The sequence below is a fragment of the Blastomyces gilchristii genome, assembly GCF_000003855.2.
Source record: "Blastomyces gilchristii SLH14081 genomic scaffold supercont1.6, whole genome shotgun sequence".
Taxonomy (NCBI): domain Eukaryota; kingdom Fungi; phylum Ascomycota; class Eurotiomycetes; order Onygenales; family Ajellomycetaceae; genus Blastomyces; species Blastomyces gilchristii.
The window spans coordinates 2142923-2164210 of NW_003101677.1; the positions used below are offsets into that span (position 1 = coordinate 2142923).

The window sequence follows — 21288 nt, forward strand, 5'->3', positions numbered from 1 at the left end:
TTATTCTAACTTATTAGAATTCACAGTATAGAAGTTATATTTCAGCTTCTGCAGATATCTTATCTGCTCAGATAATTCTTAAGTAAACTTATTCATCTTATCAGAATACTCTTATCACTGAATCTTGAATCAGAGCTTATAATCTCACTTCTCTGAGTTAATAATTTCTTTAATCTGATATTCTCTTTCACTCTTTAGTACTTTATAAATAGAGTGATAAGTCATAGAATTCTCTTCTAAGAATTTCTTATATTTACAGAGTAAAGAGACATGAAAAATATTATATATCTATAACTTAGATAACAGTTTTAATCTGTAGAACTGTAAACTAACTTTCTCTATAATTTTATAAGACTCTATCTGCAAGAGATTCAGCTTCTTACTAGATCTTTATATAATAATATTTTCTAGACTTAGTTAGACTCTATTATCTTTCTTGAAACTCTTTATAATATACTTGAAGTTATAGTATCTCTTCTGATACTCTTGAGTCTTTCTTAAGAATTTACAGACTTTCTCTCAGATATTCTGAATTCTCTCAGCTTATTCACAGATATTACTACACTCTATAGTATACTCTCATGAGCTTATCAAGATTATTCACAGATAAGTCTCAGTGAGTATCTTAAAGAGAGTTTTATCTATACTGACATACTTTGAGTTGTTGTATACAAACTCTGTAAGTAATAATCAATACACTCAGTCATTCTGATTGTAATTATCAAAGCACTGCAGATACTATTTCAATATACTCATTAGATATTCTATCTGATTATCTGTCTATTAATGAAAAGCTATGCTTAGATCTTATAAGATCTTCAGTATAGTTATTAAATCAGATCAGAACTCTTCTATAAAGATTAATTCTCTGTCTGAGATAATATTCATAGATAATTCATGCAACTGAATTATATTATAGATAAAAATATAAGTTAAATTCTTTGACTTCAAGTTCTTGTAGATGAGTATAAAGTGTGTTATTATAATAAAGTAATTTACTATCATCAGCTCACTGTTAAAGCAGGTATTATATATACTCTTACTTTCAGAGAGGCTCATGAGAGTGTTTATTTCTAGCTGTTTTCAAGGTTTCTATAGAATGTATAAAGAAGTAAGTTCTTTATATAATCTGATTCATACTATCTGTGAATTCTGATAAATAGTATAAGAATTCACTATCTTCTTTACAAGTTCTTGTATCTTCAGTCAGAAGTATTTTCTTATAGATAACTTATGAGTTCTAGTATCTGTAAAATGACCTACTAGAGAAGAGTTATAATACCTTTTAATAAGTTCTATATATAGAAACTCATTCATAGATATATAAATTCAGTTCTCTCTTTATAAGAGGTTATTTAAGTCTCTTTAATTCTTTATTTCTGCAGAGTTGATCTCTGCTGTAAGCAGTTTTTAAATATACTAAGTATATTTATTCTTTAGTTACAGTTTAGACAATCTGAACAGAAGATCTTATAAAGACTTATACTCTGTTTTTTCTTACATCAGATCTTTTACAGTGCTTCTCAAAGCTTATAAATTCTTCAGATTATAGATACTCTCTTCAAGAATTCTCATAAAGATTCTCAGAGTGTTGACTCTCAGTGTTATAGAGAGTAGTTGTACAGACTTCTTTTCTCTCTCTTCTCTCTTCTCTTATAGAGAATTAAGAGACTCTTCAGTCAATCTCTTTATAATACTCAGTTTAAGCATTCTGTAAAGCTTTTCTGTCTTCTCTAGTCTCTCTATATCTATTATTCTAGTCTTCTTAACATAGTCTGATCTGTGAGAGAGTTTATTCACTGAGTTCTTAGTTTTCTTAATATGCTCTATCTTGAATCAGAACTCACTCAGTCTTTGAGCTTAGTAAATCTGTTATTATAAGAGTTTCTTGATTGAAGTAAACTATTATAAGCTGTTATAATCAGTTCTAATAGTAATCACTGTTACAAGGTTCTCAAAGTAGTGACATTAGTAATGAAAGAATTTCACTATTATAAGAAGCTTCTGATTATAAATGTTATAGTTAATCTCTATAAGTTGTATCTTCTGTAAGAAAAAGATCACTGAAACTCAGTTCTTATTGAACTGTAGTTATAAGACTATTTCTGAAATTATAAAGAAGAAGATATCTGTCTTTAATCTGATTAAGAGTAAGAGATCAAAGTGAAACAGTATCACTGTATTTATAAATATCTATTTTAATCTTGTAAAGACTCTGTGAGCTTCTGAGATAAGAAAGTTCTTACAGCTCTTTCTTCTTAACAATCTTTTTATTCTCTATTTATAGAATGACTTCTTCTTATTTTCATTCTTCAGCATATCTGTAAGAGTTAAGAAGATTTTCATGAATATAAAGATAAATTATCTATAGAAATTCACAAAGCTCAGAAAGATCTGAATCTCATGAATACTAGTTAACTTTAATCATGATAGAATAGTCTCAATCTGTGAAGATTTTATCTGAATACTATCTGTGATGATTATATATTCTAGAAAATTAATTCAACAGACACTGAAGTTATACTTTATAAGCTTAATATACAGTTCTGTCTTATCTAAGATCTTCAATATACTTTATATATACTCAGTATGTTCTTTCTTCTTTAAAAGTACATCATCACATTATTCAGATATATTATCACAAAGACATTCAGATATACATGAAGTGTTTTATTAATAAAAAACTGAAATATTATAAGAATATTAGTCAAATCAAAAGACATTACTAGATATTTAAACAATCTCAGTACAGTTCTAAAGACAGTCTTTCATTCATTCTCAGACTGTATTCACAGTCATGTATATATATTAATCACATTCAGTTATATAAATATGACAGCTCTCATGAGACAGTTGATTACATTCTCAATCAGAGATAGAGAGTAGTGATGCTTTATTATCTTAAAGTTCAGATTATAATAGTCTATATATAATCTGAGATCTTTATTCTTCTTCTTCACAAATATCACAGAGACTTCTGCAGAGATCTGTAAAGATCAGATAAAGTCATTCTTCAGATTCTTGTTTATATAAGCTCACAAGATCTCTGTCTTATGATAAGAGAGCTTATAGATTAATTCTCAGAAGAGTTTCTACTCTTCTATCAAATCTATTATCAGATTCTTCTCATAGTGAGAAGAGAGCTCAGCTATCTTTACTATGCTGAATATCTCTATATAATCTCAGTATTTCTCTAATATCTGAAGCTCAGTTTTCATGACTGCAAAGTTCTCAGACATTTATAAAGTTATTATATAGATAAACTTATCTTCTCTAATTAACTCTACAGTATTAACTGATTCTATCTCTGTAAGTAAGTCTGTCAATACTGATTGAAAGTATAAATCTGACTTGTCAACAGCTATGTATGAATTGTATCTTTGAAGTTATATAAGTCTTAAGTACATATCATCTGTAATATTTGTGATAACTACAGTTTCTACAAATCTTCTTCAGATTCTGAAGAGATCTTACAATTCAAAGATAACTCTTATAAGTCTCTTAGCTCTCAGATCTGAGTTCTCATACTGTGCTTATTATAAGAGCAGGTTCTCAGTTTTCATCACTCAGTTTATTCACTCTGTGAGCTTTAGAAACACTACAGTGACCTGAAATCCTGAGTTAATCAATACTTCTTATACTTATGAGACAGTAGTATCACAGTGTAATCTCTCTCTGTAAGCAAGTATTTTCATTGAGAAAGTAACAGATTCAGATGTCAGCTTTAAGACTCTTAAGAAGACTGTTACTGACTCTGTCTGTAACTCTTTAAATTTCTATTTTGATTTATCTGAACAGTTTATATGAAGATATTCTGATTTAGAACAGATAAAGCAGAGATTCTTTTTCTTAGTCTCTCTATTATATACTCTATTTATAGAAGCTTATAAAGCTCTCTCTCTCTACTCAGCAGTCAGATATAAATCTCTCTATATCTTATTATCTTTTTCTGATAAATCTGTTCTCTGTTGTTCTGACTCTTGTGAGACTGATTAATAATTCACTCTTGATAGATCTGTAACTCTCACAGTGATCTGTAAGCAGTGAATGAGAGTCATCAGTTTCTTCAGAGTTAAGAGCTTAGAGTCTTACTCAATAAGCTTGTTCTACATATCTTTATTCAGTCTCTGCATGAATATTATTATTCAGATCTTGTTTCAGAGTTCTATTTTCACAGATTTTAATTCATATCATAATTTTATAAAGTGCTATAAGTAGTCTTTATCAGATTTCTCATCTCTTTTTCTAATATTAATGATCATAGTTCAGATGTTCTCTGTTCAGCTTATGAAGTCTGTTAACTTATTCTCTAGATAGGTCTTAAGAACAGATTAGTAGAATCTCTTATAATCATTCTCTAAATAATTCAGTCAGTTCTTGACTTCAGTGTAGTAGAGATCTGTTATTATATAGATAACAGCTTCTTCATCTTTCATATTACACAGTCAGGCTTGTGAGTCAATTTCAAATGCAAACTTATAAAAGTTTTTATAGATTATAATTCAATAGATAATCTTAAGTGATTACAGCTTAAGAAAGTTTCTTTTTAATTTATAAGTATCTCTGAAGATCATGTCTAGAGACTCAGTTCAAGAGTGTTTACAGACAGTAAGTATTTCTTATAGAAAAATAGCTTAATTCTGTAGAAGATACTCAAGAATGTTCTTCACTGAGATTGATTTATTTATAAGTTCAGAGAATTTCTCTATTACAGATACAGAGAATGATATTCTGTAAGTAATTAATAAGTTCTCTGAGACTTCTTTTATAAAGATTATTCATAATTCAGATAACTGCTTCTGAGTGTCTATAGTAGAGTTCACAGAGATTAAAGTATACAAGTTTCTAGTTCTTTCAGTCATAACAGATGATTGCTGACTGACTGAGCTTGAAATGTAAGAATAAGTGCTTACAGACAATTATTCAGATGTTTGCAGCTTGATATGATATATACTGTTAATAACTAGAAGTATTTACAGTAGAAAGATAAAATATAGAAATTAAATGTATAATAGCATTCAAGCTGAGTTATGAATAGTATTCACAAACTCCAGTCTATATAGTTGTGTGTAGCCAAGGGCTGCTAACCCTATTGATTACGCGAGAGATAGAAATAGAGGTAAAGAATCCGCGAGAAGCGGAATTTCTTACAAATAGAAGTTAGTAAATCTGATGAAGCTTCTTATTCAAGAATAGCAGAGATCTTCTCAGAATTTATTTAAATTCTCTTATCAGCTTCTATGATAAAATCTAGATATTTTGTACTTTTGACTTCAAAATCACACTTGTTAATATCTATTGATAGTTCTGCTTCTGATAATTATTGTAATACTATTTATATATACTCTTAATATTCTTTTCTGAACTTATCAGTAAAGATAAAAATGTTGCTAAGATAAGCAGATACAAACTTATTAAGAAAATCTTAAAGTGCTTAGTTGATATACTTTGAAAATATACTGAAGATGTTAATCAGTTCAAAGAGTGTGACTACTCATTCAAAGAGATTATAATATGTTTAAAATGTTACAAGTCATGCATCTTCTTCAGTGATACAAATCTTATGAAATACAGTAATGATATCTAACTTTGTAAACTATTAAGCTCACTCAATGCAAGCTAGAGTTTCATTGATAAGAGATAAAGAATAGCAGTCTTGCTTTATTAATCCATTCAATTCTTAATAATTCACATAGAATCAGAGTTCTTCATCTGATTTCTTTGCAAAGAAAATAGAAGCTGCAGTAGAGAAGTTGCTAATATATATAAATTCTTTATTCAAAAGATTATTAAGTGACTTTTAAAGAAGAAGAAGTTCATCTCAAAACATGTTATAAAGAGAGTTTTATAATAATTCACAGTCTTTATCATTCTTCTTTTCTAACTTGATACTGTGATCTACTTCTAAATCTTGTAAGAGAGATAGATTTACAACATTATTATCTTATCAGAAGACATCTAGATATTTATAATATTATTAAAAGCGTTTTGTATGAGAATCTATTATTATAATACAGAATAACTTTTCTAGAGCTTTTTTAATATTGATCAGACTGATGAAATAGATTGTTATATAATTCTACTATTAATAACTTTTTCAGTGATCTTGTCAGTGACTTCTTTTTCAGAGCATTTTATAAGTATTGACAGAGATCTGTGTCAGATTCATAATCTTATGAATATCATCTTTATGAATTCTATTATTATTAGAGAATATTAAACTTCTGTTTTAAGTGTTTAATAAGATGCTCTGTTCAGATAGTCAGACAAGTTCTAGTATAAGATTATAGTTAAGATTATTAACTTTACATGCATAGACATCTTTATATTAATATTCTCTAACATGTATGTTTAGTTTCATTATGTAACAGATGTAAACATCTTTTAGGTCATTAAATTCTGTAAGAAGTTGAGGTTTTAATAAGAGAATATACTGCAGGTTACAATATCTTACAACTGAAGATTTAATCATTATATAATAATATAGACTGCTGTCTATTATAACTTTCATATTATACATATTATCTATCACAGTAGATATAAGAATTGCATTCATTATCATTTTCTCTTTAAATTGTTATTATTCAACCTCTTCAAGCTTCTGCTTATGAATTTAAACAGAAGCTAATCTTTTCTCTGTTTCACTGAGATATTCTTATAGTTATCTTTCAAATCTTTCTCTAATATAATGTGATTGATACAGACTACTGATACTAATCTTTCTTTTAAATGAGAAGATATATAGACTGATTAGTAGTTAAAAGTGATATATTCTGATCAGTTATAATTAATATATATTTCTCATTGATGTTGATTAGCAACTTCTTCAGAACTAATCTCAGTGACTTAGAAGCTTGTTTAAGCAGTGAAGACTCTTGTTTATACATAGATATTAAAGTTTACTCAATTCATGAGATCTGTAATATTATTATTCTTTGATACAGATGTATAAGTATAATGTCTTCTATCACTGTTCTGTATACTCTTAAGCTTGATAAGATGATTATTCAATGTCCGGAGTTATATGCAGAAGTCTTTATAAGTCAGGTTTTTATCTACACTTATAAGAGTCTGTAAGAGTTTAAAAGTTAGTATCTTCTTAAGCATGCTAATCTTTATTCAGTTCTCTCAAGATTGATTACCTACTTCTAGAATCTTGATGTTGAAATCAGGAATAAATGTTATAAGAGAATTACTTCTCTGTTAAATACTCTGTAATCAATCTAATATCTTCTGTTACATAGCAGTGTCTTGAAACAGAACATTGAGATGTTTGATAATAGTATCAGATGTATGTAACACTGATTTATATATCTTTATTCATGAATAAAACTACTGTCTCATGTAATCTTTCAATTAACTATTCATATATTAATCTTGATTAGTTAATAAACTGATGACATCTTCATCTACACTTAGTTTCGTAAGCATTTTCAATCTTTATAATGAGTAGAGAGTGAGATAGAAAGTATTGAAATATGCAGAAGCATCTAAGCATTTCTTCAGCACTTGCATTGTATTCATATTCAATTCTGTCAGTGTTGAAATTGTCTGTGCAGAGATTTCTTATTGAGATAATTATTGAATTTCTTTATATTGATATTATTGAGTTATATATACATCAGCTATCTGTTATTGTTGTAATTTCAGCATTGCTCAGAGTCATTGTAATACTGTGTCTATATTTACATTCAAGAGTTCTCTTATATTATTAATAGATATATTGTTCATCAGATGTGTAATATCTGTGAAATTGAAAGAAGTGTAATTATATGAATATCTTATATATCTAAGGCGTCAGAACTCTTGAGTCTTTTACTGACATTCTCTTATGAGATCTTGTTATAGAGTCAGAGTGACTGATGAGTAAGCTTCTATTTAGAGACTTAATATCTACTTTACTGATTATTCATTTCTTTATTTCTTACATGTTATTACATAATCAGATATCTCAATAAGTAATCATTTCTAATGAGAAGATAATGAACATTTTTCAAGTGTAAGATGTGTACACTGAATAGATCAGTATGATATTTATAAGTCTTATAATATAAAAGTGACAAATGTTAGAGAAGGAAAAAAGAGAAAGTGTGAGAATCAGTGATCAGAGTGAATATTTATACATTTATGTAGTAATGTACATAGTGAAGCTTCGGGGTGGAAGAATAGAAATTCTGTGAGTTTTTCAGCTGAGAATCAGTGACTGAGAATTTAAGCTTTCAGCAGAAATCTATGAAGTGTAATGAAATAGTCTATATAATTAATCAGGCGTAGCCTGTCACAAGATAGAGTCTTTACAGTTAATACAAAGCTGAAGTTCTTTTCACTGATGAAGAATATTGCATTCCTCTCAGTATAGTATTCAATTACAGAATGATTGATTCTTTAATATTCTGATAATATCTTTTCAGTTCTTAAGAAAGTAATTAGTTTCATTATATCTACAGCAGATATAATACTTATACTTTATCACTATATCAAACATATTCTTATAGCAGAGATTGAATGTATTTCTTTCTCTGCTGTAATCAATTTACTGTGATCTAAACTTGCTTATCTCAGTGAGTTCTGCCTTGTTATTATTATTATTATTTTTTTTCTTTTTCTTCTTCTTTTCAACTTCTTTCATTAATATTCTCTTCTTATTATCATTTAATCTGATAACTGTCTTGTAGTAAATGAGATCATTAATGAGATTATCAAGATTAGTCTCAGAAATAGATATCATTGAAATTTCTTAACATAGATTCTTAAGATAGATTTGAATAAAGGTTTATACATAGGTCTTCAGATTATGTATAAATTATTAAGTGAGAAAGTCTTTGAATATTGATCAGCTATTTATATTAATTTCATTTATTATTACTTATCAGTGCTTTGTATATAGTATAATATTATTTTCATAATCAGTAATTGACATAGTGATAATCTTATTATATAATTTGACTTGAAGATCTGCTCAGTATATTTAATATTTTAATTCAATCACTTATTATAGTACACCTGAGCATTTCATCTTAATAATACTATGATTATTAACTTAATTCAGTTTTGATTGAATGAGTGTCTATAGCTCTGTTTTCATTGAGTTTTATATATACTCTTATAATCAGCTTTTTTTATATCATCAGATTTTTAAATCATCACTTATAAGCTGAGTATCTGAGAAAAGCTCTTCATCTGTAAGAATGTGAGATGTGTCAATCAAAATCACTTTTAATTCAATTTTATAATATCAGATGTTATAGTCTTTCAGCTCTGAGAGCTTTGTGATAATTTTCATTTCAATATAACTGTAATCATTCTTGAATTCACAGAACTTATCTATTTCAGCAGCTGAATTTACAGTGAGATTGAGATTTATTCTCTACTTCTATAATCATTGCTTATAGATAATTTTTATCATATCTGCTTCAGAGAACTGTGTCTCTTATAAATATACAAAGTATATCATTATTTCGGTAATTTTATCAGCAGGGCTATCTTGCTTGAAGCTATCTTAAGTGAGTGTAAAGTATTCTGTTAAGAGAAGATCTTCTTTTCTTCTTAAACTTATGTCATATTCTGTATTCATTTTGATTTAAACTTTTCAAGCTGTCTGAGATGATGATTGCAGCTCAAGCAGCTCTTATTCAGAGATATTATATATATATATTAACTATGTTGAATATTCTCTGCTTCTAGTGATCAGTGTGAATTCAAGTAAGACAGTGTTATCTTCAATAGTAAAGCTGCTTACAGAGATATATTCATTATCTACACTTCTATTCATGTGAGAAGACAGAGATTACTTGTGAACTTGTTATGAAAGTTTATAGTGAGTTAATTGATTTTGAAATCAACAGAGTTCTTCTTAATTTATGATGAGTAACTGCAGAATTGTGGTTCGGAAGAACGTACGACCGTCGGATAATAACGCGGCCGCTTCCGAACTTGCTTATGAATGTAAAGAGGTCATAGCGGCCACTAATTAATTTAGTGTACAATATATAAGAAGCCGGCATACACCTGTAATCATACACTATTATTATTATTATTCTTCAATTATAGATGTATGCAGTCAGAGACTATGATATCTACCTGAGAACTTTTAGTTCCCAGGGTTTTTCCTATATCTGTAAAGTTAACTATTATACATTCATCAATTTCAGATATACAAAATCAGAAAATTCCAGCCCAGAATACAAAAATCATTTACAAATTACAGTGTTTTAACATCTTCTGATACTTTGAAACCATTTGACAATATCATGACAAAGGAAAAGAGAACACAGTCTTAAAGATAGACACATTAAATAGATAGATAGAAAGGAATTGAAAGAAAAAGATAAAGTAAAGAAAGACTGTAACAAAACAAATTATTAAAAGATAGTATATAGCTGTTTTAACAGACTATATCTGGTTGATTTCCTCCTCTTCATATTCAGATAATTCTGAATTTAGCCATTTTCTTGTAGCTGCTTGAGTTTCTGATAGAAAGTCTATTAAGTATTTAATTCCTGTCTCAGTTGAGAATAAGAATCTCATATTTAATTGATTTAGATCATACTTCTCTTTCAATCTGGCTCTGAGACTATTGTATAATACACAGTGCATTACAATATACTCAGAATTCTCATTTGTATTACAGAATGAGCATTCTATTGAGTCAAATATATCATCAAATCTTTGTATATAAGATTTGAAATAGCCATGTCCTAGTTTCAGCTGTATTATGAATGAGAATATTTTCTTTTTACATTTAATTGAACAAGATTTTCACTTGGGTTTTATTTCAAATCTTGAATAATGTATACTCTTCTTTTGTTTCTGCCAGCTTTCATTTCACTTGTCTAAACAAGATTCTTTTATTTTTCTCTTTATAAAAGACCAGAACATAATTTTTTGAATAGATCTGCTTAATTCTGCACTCTTTTTTGCAGCTGAATCAGCCAATTTATTGCCATGAATATTCATATGAGCAGGAACTCAGTGCAGATGAATTATCCACTTTGATATTCTTCTCTTTTGAATTTTCAAAACAGAGTTTAAGATCAGTTCAAGATTCATTTGATCATTATGAATCTGACTATTTCTAAGTCTTTTTAAAGTAGCTTAACTATCAGAGAATATTCATATCTCTTTCAAATAATTTCCTCTTTTATGAGATTTTATTTCAATGAGTTTGAAAGCTTTCACTATTGTAAATAGTTCAGTATCAAAGACTTCAGATTCACAGCCTAGATTTCAGAAATCTGAGATAAAATTAATATTATCTTCAGTATAAGCAATGTCTGCATCTAATCTATTCAAATTCTCATTTTTTGAGTCATCTGAATAAATCAGAATAGAGTCTTTTATATTAATTGTAGAGATTCTCTTCAAATACTGTTTATATTCTTTCTCTTTTGATAGTTCACTTATTTATAAGTCTATAAGAGATTCAAGCTTTTCTCTTCAGAGAGATAACTTCTCATGATCAACTTTTTCAATATTTAGAGAAGAGAATTGATTTTTAATCAGAGAGTATAGTCTGTACAGTTAAGAAGACATTTTCTTTGAAGAATTATTTTCATTTCAATCAAGAAATCTATTTCAATTCAGTTCATTTTCAGAGTTAATTGATGAAAATGAAGAAGAGACTCTTTCTCTGATTATATGATTTAAGCTCATCTTTACAACTCTCAGAGCATAGTTCATACAGATCTTTTCAAATTTAATAGCAGAAGAAGGAATTGAAGCTTCAATTTTCATTGCTTTAATAGAAGATGATTTGAATGCTCTCAGAATTCTTCTCAAGACTCTGTTTTGCAGACTTTGAAAGAGTTCAGTGAAATTCACTTGATTATTTCATCAAACTTGAACTTCATAATCAGCTACTGATGTAATACAGGCTATATATAACTGTCTCATAGCCTGGAAGAATAGACCTCTCTCTGTATTTGATAGTCTGATTATGTTATTCAATAGTCTTTCTGTCTTGACAGTTCTTTATTGAATGTGATATTTAAAATTTAACTTGAAGTTTAATCATACTTCTAATCATTTGACATTTACACTGGGTTTAATCTCTCTATTTAAAAGAGTTAGAGATAGTTCTTTCTCATTGAATCTAGAAAAGAAATGAATTAACTCAGTTTTATTCATATTAAATTGAATTTGATTGATATCTGTTCTAACAAAGATTTTCTTTATAGCTTCTTCAATCACTTTCAAATTCTCTTTGATAGTTTTTAAGCTGTAGACTAGATCAATATCATTTATATAACTCAGAGATCATACTATTCTCATATTTCTATTTTTGAATAGATATGCAGTGTATATTGCAAATAAAATGAGTGAGATTGAAGATTCTTATGATACTTCTATTTTTATCTCAGTCTTATCTTATTTCATTTCATCAAAGAAGAGTTATATAATTCTTTTAGATATAAAATAGTTAACTCATTTTATTAAAGAAAGTGGCAGTTTTAATATCTTCAATGTCTGAATTAACTTTGACTTTGAAACATGATTAAATGCTTCTTTTATATCAATAAAAACTGCAGTTGAGACCAGACTCTTATGCTTTGTTATTTGAATATCATGAATAACTGAGAGAACAGTGTCAATTGCAGAACACTGTTTTCTATCTCTCATTTGTTCACTGAATAAAAGAGAATCACTTATAGAGCTTATAAAAGATTGTTGAGTAGCTATTATCTTTTCTAAAACCTTTTCTAGACAGTTCAATAGAGATATTACTCTATATGACTTAGAAATTGAAGTTTTTGTATTAGGTTTTATAAGAATCACTTCAGTGGCTTCTCTCCAGCATTCAGAATGATATTCATTTTTCAAGAGATTGAAAAAGAGCTCAAAATATTCATTCTTTAAGTAGAGATATATATTTTGAATAATCAAGTGATTAATTGAATCAGGCCCTGCAGCAGTCTTAACTGAACTTGAGAAGATAGCTGACTCTAGTTCATCTTGAGTAAGATCAGGCCATTCCCAGTCATTTTCATTAATATAGTTGAGATATGATATATTCTCTTTCTCTGAATCTGAATCTGATGAGTTTTGAAAGAGAGTTCTTATAAAAGCTTAACATTTTTTCTCAAAAGAGTTTGCTGTATATCATTCATTCTGAAACTCATATTCTAAGATTGAAAGTTTTGCTACACTTCTTGTTTTAGTATAGTTAAAAGCTTTAAAAACTTCTTTTTCTTATTCTTCTTCAAGAAATTTATTCCAGCAGTCTGTTTTAGCTTTTTTAATATCTGAAAAATATTCATTTCTGACAGCTTTAAACTCTTTATCAGAAATTATATCATTCTTTCAATCTCTTCTAGCAGTAGTCAATTGTTTTCTTTTAGATGTGATATTCTCATTTCATTAAGATTTTGAATACTCAGAAGACTTTCTCTATGAAATATTATCTTTAACACTTGCTAGAATAATAGATGTAATGAGCTTCACTCTATTCTTAAGCATTTTATTTGAGATATCTTGACCAGAGTTTCAATACAGCTCACTCTGTCTTTCAGATTTTAACAGTTTTATACTTTCTTCAACTGTCTTTCAGTCAGCTTTTTCAAAGTTAAACAGATTAGAGAGAAGAGAATTTTCACTTATTTATTTCTCACTCAGTTTAATATTAAATTGAATAATGTCATAATCTGATTCTGATGTCTCATTTAAATTAATAAATCAGTTTACAAGTCTTTTTTCTATTAGATTTTGTGATATGAAGATTAGATCTATAATAGATTTCTGTTTCATGCCTTTTCTAAAGAATGTTTGTTGATCAGACTTGTTAACTAAATTCATTGAATGCTCAAAGATTCATTCAATCAGATTATCAGCTCTTACTGCTCTTTTACATTCTGAATTCTATCAGAGATGATGTGCATTGAAATCTCCTGCAATTATAGAGTTTCTTGATGAAGTTATGTTCAGAAATCCTCTATTAATTGTTCAGATGTTATTATTTTTCTTCAATGACTTTTCATTATAGATATTTATGAGCTGTATAGTGTCAAACTCATTCTCTTTATCTATAATATCATTCATCAGAATATCAGGGTCAGACATGATATTAAATCTCAGATTAAATTGATATCTTGATCTGTTTCTTTCATAGATCACTACTCTTGACTTTATCTCAGACTTTTGAGATAAAAAGCAGTAGTAGCTTGAATGAGAAATGACATATTTTTACTCAGCATTAAAATTCAGCTTCTGAAGCAGTATAAAATCAACTTTTTATTCAAATGCAATTTGAAGACAAGAATAAATGCAATTTGAGTTTCTATTCACATTATTTTGAATAAATGTGATTTTTGAAGAGTTTTTAAACTTTTTTTGTTGTTTTTGTTGTATATTCATACTAAAAGAGAGTAGAGTAGAATCTAATCACTATTATCAGATAGTAGATTATAACTGTTCTGAAAAGTAGAAATCTCAACTGCTTATATTATATCTAGTTTATCATCAGAGTCATTTCTCAATTCTCTAATCTTAACAGAAGTTTGAGAATTCAAATTCTGTTTACATTTAGCTGGAGAATTGAAGTTTGAAGATCTAAATAGTTGAGAGTTTCTTCTTTTTAAGCTTACAGTTGTGAGTTTACTGACTTGACTATTCTCTTCAGTTCTAGATTTACATTGAGCTTCATCTTTTCTTCAGTTCTTTTGAGTTCTTGAAGCAAACATACATTCTTTTGAGCTAGATGCATGTTTTTCTTTGCAATTAGAGCATTTAAGCAGAGTGTGTTGACATATTTCATCTCTTTTTGAGCATATTTCATATTTATACTCACTAGTTTTGTGATCTCTAGCACAGAATGCACATTTTGAGTCTCTGAAACAGGAGATTGCAAAGTGTTCATATCTTTGACAGTTTTAACACTGTGTTTGAGCTTTGAGATTCATTCTTGAGTCTTTGTATTCATGAACTCTCATTTTCAAATCTGCTACTCTTACTTCAGAGATCTTTGACTGTTCAATTGTCTTTATATATACTAGAACAGAGGCATTTCTTCTGCTTTATCTGAACTCAATTGAATTTAGTCATACAGGCTCTTTTCTCAGTTGAATGGAGTTATATTCTTCTAATTCATTTTTAAGAAGTAGCATTTCTTCTTCACAGTCAAAAATTTCAACTGAAATATCATGAAGAATGAATTTATCTCACTTTTCATCTCTCTCAGATAGAATTATTGTGTTTAACAAAGATTCTACTGCCGATTTTCAGAGATTCTTATTCTGAATAAGGAATTCTGCACTGAATTCAGGCATTGTGATCATGATGATGGAGTTTTCAAAGAAGAATGGCTCAATTGAAGCTATAACTGATTTTTGAACTTCAATATCAGTCATTAACTGAGAAAAGAACTGCTGATTGATTTCATTTCTAATTCTGAAAATGAGGTTTGAGTTTAGCTTATTTCTCTGCAATATGTCCTGATTTGAGACTTTGAGAATAAGTCTTCTATTTCTGAAGATTTGAAGATTTTTCTCTTTTTGCATTTTTTTCTTCACTCTTCTATCACTAGAAGTATGAGCAGTATTCTTCTCAGTTTTCTCAGAATTTTGAGCAGGTTTTAAGATAGCAGATTTAGAGATATCAGGTTTAGAGATAGCAGATTCAGCTGCTTGAGCATATGTTTTCTTCTGATTTAAAGAAGAAGAAGAAGAAGAAGTAGAAAAGAAAGAAGAGCAAACTGAAGAGTCAGTGATTGTATTAGAAATTTTTAAAGTTTTTTGAACTGTGTTTGAAATTCCAAGTTTGAACTTGATCACTTTCTGTAGTTGTCTAGCCTGAGCATGAAGAATTAGCAGAACTTCTTCATTCATCTCACTCAGATACTGCTTTTCAAGAATTTTACTTGCTTTTTCAAGTTTCTGTATTTCAAGAACTTGTTGTTTCTCTATTTCTTCTTTCTTTCTTCTCTTCAGAATTTCAATCTCAGGAATAGCATTTGAGAAAGCATTCTTTTTCACATCAACTGAGTGTACTTTCAAACTCATTGTTCTTACTCAATGAAAAGTTGGTCAGACTAATTTAATTGAGATATTTATTAAACTCTTTTTGAATTGAAAAGTTGATCAGACTGTTTCAATTAAGAGGTTTCTAAGTCTGTTTTCAATTGAAAAGTTAGTCAGACTATTTCAAAAGAAGAATAACAGACTTTTGTGTATAAAACACCTGATTTTTTTCACACTAGTTCAGTAACTAGATTAGATTTTTGAAGAGAATCTAATAAACTAAAATTAATTTTTAAGATAAATCAATAAAATCTTTACAATCTCTTTCTTGAGATACAGTGAGAAAAAGTATGATATTAATTGATAGTAAATCAGATAATATGACAGTTTTTGAGAGAAAAACTGATAAAAAATAAATCAATTTTTTGCAGAGAAATTGATTAAAACTATTCAATTTTATTCTAAATTATTCAATTCTTCTCACACAACAAGTGTGCAACTCAAACCAGTTAATAAAGAGTGTAAAAAAGAATTAAGTATTAATGAAAACTCTTCAGTCACTGAAAAAGTAATTCTTACTTAAAAGAATATGAAATTATGACAGAAAACAACTCTGTTTTTAATTCTTTGTAAGAATATTGTATAAAACTCAGAGAAAAACATCTTACTTTTTCAAGAGAAGTAAAAAACTATTTCTAAAATCTTTTTTTTTGCATTAACTGCTGCAGAAGAATAAGATAGAAACTGCTAAGATATGCACTACTGTATACTCTCTATCAAGACTTTCTCTCTTCAGAGTCTTGATATTATAGAGAATATAAGTCTATTTCTATATAATAATGTAAATATTGTCAGCGGGATGTAGAGGAACTGATTATTTATATCTCAAAATAGAAGACTTTGTCAATAATTATATCAATATAGAGTTAATTCTCAAATTCAATAGAAACCTAGTGTTGCTGTTCTCAATCCCTTGCAGAATCTATTGAATATTGAGATATTAAAACTAGATTTAATATATCTCACTGTGCAGGGATCAAAGGCTCAGTCAGACCTTGAGATATACTGATTTTATAGTTGTTGTGTCTGCTGATTATGTATTGAGTACAGTTGCTGAGGTATCTTTTTGTACTTTTCTGTCGGGGATAGGCCAGATTGAGAGGAGTGGTATGAGGGTGAGACTTGGCGTTGATGTCTAGATACACTGAAGACAGACCGCGGAGGTTGCACTTCAGAAGTGGCTGTTGATTATGTGCTTGATATTATCACCGAGGTATCTTTTTGTATTTTTCTGTCGGGGATGGGCCAGATTGAGAGGGGCGGTACGAGGGTGAGACTTGGCGTTGATGTTTTGGAACATCAAAGATGGACAGGGTTTTCGCGGAGGTCGCTCCTCAGATATCTCCACAACTACAGATCGGGGATCTTCCAAAATCGAGAAGATTGGTGCATATGGCTAGGTCTATTCACCTTACAATTTGTATGGCAATTTGGCCCGGGGTTGTGGTGTGGTAGGGGAGAATGGGGGATAATCCCACGCAGGAGTTCCGAACGACGTCTGGTTCACGTTTGGCTGGATAACTCCACCACCACACGGGGTATGCGGTCGGCGATGGGGTCAAAATGCTCGTATGATCGAGGGCTTTTCGATGGATCTATCGGCGGGTTCTTATTCGAAAAATCGAGCGAGTTCGTGGTGGAGCGGTGGTGAGAAGTGTAGTTTTCATGTGTAATCATACACTGACTCAAGCAATCTTTGAATCACATCTGATAGCATGTCTAAAAACCAGTGAGAAGCACAGGCTTCTTCAGAGTGTGATAATTCTGTCTATGAAGTAATTTGTAGTTATCATGTCAGTGTGGTTCTAGAACATCTCAAAAGATAGTGTATAAAGAGCAGTGAGTGAAAGAGCATCTGATTGATGCTGCTTCACTTGTTGAGAGAAAAACTCCACACACAGGCGAATGTCATGTATGGGATGTGAACAGATGAGATGTGAGAAAGAGAATGAGAGTGATGAACCAGATTCAAAGAAGTCTGCTTTCTACTTAAAAGAAGAATAAAAAGAAAGAGTGATTATCACTGAAGTTATACAATAATAACAGAAATCATATAATAATATAGTGATATAACAATATAGTGATATAACAATAGACATCATATAATCAATGAGAAATCACTGAAATGAATATCTTCTCTAGTCAATACAAACAACATTCTTCTCTGCTATCTGAACTGAAAGATATGCAGAACCTCTCAGAGAGTTTACTCAAAGTGATAAGAAAAGTGACTGAAACTGCTGAACCGAAATTGAAGCTCTGTATATATATGAGAATTCTAAATAAGATTGAGATCTTGCATACACAGTGACAGACTGAGATGAAAGTTAAATAACAATTGACATTCACTGTGAATCAAGTATTCACTATGAAGAGCTTTACTGATGCAATTATCATCATTAATAAGAATAGAGAAAACCAGGTCTTGAATCTATAGTGAGAGATTGAATGTTTATACAGATAGATGACTATACTGAATCTGAAGATCTCATCATAATTGTTCATAATCTCTTCAGAAGTGTACATATTATCAGAAATCACTGCACAGAATGAGAATTTAAGTATGAAATATATTAAGTCAGAAGATCTGCTGAAGTTATTAAGCTTTAATAGCAACTGAAAAAATAATGCTGCAATCACCTGACTAAGTCAGATGTAATTATATTATTGAATTGAACATGAACTTATAGATAGATAGTTAATAAAATTTTAACAAGTCTTAAGATCTGTCACATTTCTACATGAAAAAGCAAAGTCATTATAAATGACTGATAAAAAGATAAATCTTACAGACTCAGAGTGATATTCATTCTTATAAATATGAAATGAGTTTTTCAAATGAATCTTGCATAACTTTGAGAAAGTGAATGTATAAGATAAGTATTACAAACACTTCACTGAGTGTAGACAAGTGAGTAATCTTATATCATACTTTACACACTTCAGTTTATACTATCTTATATTGAATGAAGAGCTTTCAATATCTTTCTGTTTATAGATCTTTATTCATGATCTTATATCTGAGTTAAGAGTAGAATGAAAATGCTTAACCTTGTAATCAGACACAGTGAAAGAAGCATATAATATTCTCATCATACAGAAACAAGCAAGTCAATTGTGACAGAAAATACTGTAATTAAGTATATCTCAGTGAAGAATGAATAATCAGACTTCTATAACACAACTTATACACTTAAATACAATAAATCTAGATCTGAATACTATCACTAAAGCACTGAATTCTCTGAAAAAGAAATCCTCTGAATGAAAATCTTAATATTATAAGCATCAAGCTTGCTTTAACTGCAGATATCAAAATCATGATGTAAAAGAATGCACACAGTGTATACAGTCAAGAGAAGTAAGAGAGTCAAAAAACTAGCAGAATCAGTGAGCTTGAAGATACTCACTGATATTCTATGAAAAGTCTTCAAAGTGAAAGAGATGTCTGTGTTAGATGACTCTCTGAATTCTGTGAATATCAAGAGAAAGCAGGCTTCTGAATGAGATGCAGATGAGAATGATGAAGTGAACATTTATCTCAATATCTTGAGATCTGAAATGTTAATGTATAAGAGGCACTTGAATAAGAATTAAGAGATGATTACAAAAGTATTAGCAGATACAGAAGCTTCTATACAATATATTGATAATCATATAATCTGAAGACTGAAAGAGATTCACTGAGTGAAGAATTCTCAATGTATAAGATTATCTGATAATTAGTATTTAATATCACCTGTAAGAGTAAGAGTTCCCTTGCACTTTGAAGAATGATCTTGCTATATTTGAGTGTGAGAGCTGCAGAATGTGAAATACAATCTTATTCTCAGACTTGATTAATTTTAAAGGTTCAATTCACAGATTCAATGATGTATATGTTATATGCAGTTAACTGATAGAAAGAAAACAGTTCATACAATTCTATCAACTGATATGAGAAGGACATTTCATATCTCTGATATAGAAGAATTAAATCTGCTTATATATCAATAAGTAAAGAGAATGATTTACAAGATCTCATCTGAAAGCATTCTGTATGTTATATAGAACTCAGAAGTGAAGAAAATCAAGATAAAGAATATACAGAAGAACAAGTGTATGAAGAAGCTTCTGAAGAAGTATGAGAAGATCTTCTGAACAGATCTTTCACTGAAATTACTGTCAGAACAAGGATTTGTACATGAGATTGATATAAGGGACACAAAATCAGTCAATCAGAATGCATACCCTCTGTCACAAACATATCTTGAAGAACAGAAGTGTCAGATCACAGACCTTCTAGAATATGATCTCATATAATTCTCATCAAGTGCATGGAGCTTTCCAGTTCTATTCATGAAAAAGACAGATGAGAAGTGATGAATATGTATCAATTATCAAGCACTTAATAAGCTTATAATTAAGAATGAATATTCACTGCTATGAATTCAACAACAGTTGAATACAGTTGAAAATGTCTGATATCTATCAAAGATCAATCTTCTCTCAGAATACTGACAGATTCATGTAGATGAACTGTCAGTTTCATGAACTGTGTTTAATATACAATGAGAGAAGTTTGAATTCCTGATAATATTATTCAGTCTAATAAATGCATCTATCATCTTTCAAATGATAATGAATATGATTCTTTATAAACAGAATGAAACCTCATATCTTATATATCTCAATGACATTCTAGTCTTTTCAAACTTATATGATGAACATCTGAAGTATCTTGATAAAGTGCTTACAACTCTGACAGAGTATAAGCTCTATATCAAATCAACAAAGTATGTGTTTGAAATAGAAGAGTTAGAGTTCATAGAACATGTAGTAAGTGATGACTGTATATATCTCATTCTAAAGAGATTGAATATTATAGTGAATTAACTGTGACTGAGAAATGTACATTATGTATAATAGTTTCTTGAGTTAATCTCATATTACTGCAGATTTATCAAGAATTTCATACAAATATCTACATCACTCTCAGATCTCTTAAGAGAAATGAATGCAAATCTGTGAAAGAAGAAGTTTTATTCAATCATCTGAAATATTATATGTGAAGAGGCTTTTCTCACACTGAGAGAATGTGTAATAATATTCTCAGTGCTTATTCAATCAGATTATGATAAATCTTTCTACATTGAGATGAATATATCTAAATAAGCTATCAGAGGCACTCTTCTACAGATGAGTAAGAATAATAAGCTGTAATTAGTAATGTATAATGATAGAAAACTATCAGATGCTGAGCTCAATTACTCAGTATATGAAAAGAAATTGCTAGTGA

General features: G+C 29.1%; 2 protein-coding genes across 2 annotated transcripts; one reads left to right on the top strand and one right to left on the bottom strand.

Moving 5' to 3' along the window:
* Positions 1-15212: 15212 nt before the first annotated feature.
* BDBG_16933 (uncharacterized protein) lies at positions 15213-15992 on the bottom strand (the record flags this gene model as incomplete). The annotated part of the gene is made up of 2 exons (XM_031724784.1): positions 15213-15635; positions 15732-15992. The coding sequence occupies 2 exons, from the start codon at positions 15990-15992 to the stop codon at positions 15213-15215; spliced, it is 684 nt and encodes a 227-aa protein (XP_031578067.1).
* A 1258-nt stretch (positions 15993-17250) lies between these two features.
* Positions 17251-17662, top strand: BDBG_16934 (uncharacterized protein; the record flags this gene model as incomplete). The annotated part of the gene is made up of 1 exon (XM_031724785.1): positions 17251-17662. One exon carries the CDS (start codon positions 17251-17253, stop codon positions 17659-17661), a length of 411 nt encoding a protein of 136 aa, XP_031578068.1. The 3' UTR covers position 17662.
* Between the last annotated feature and the right edge of the window lie 3626 nt (positions 17663-21288).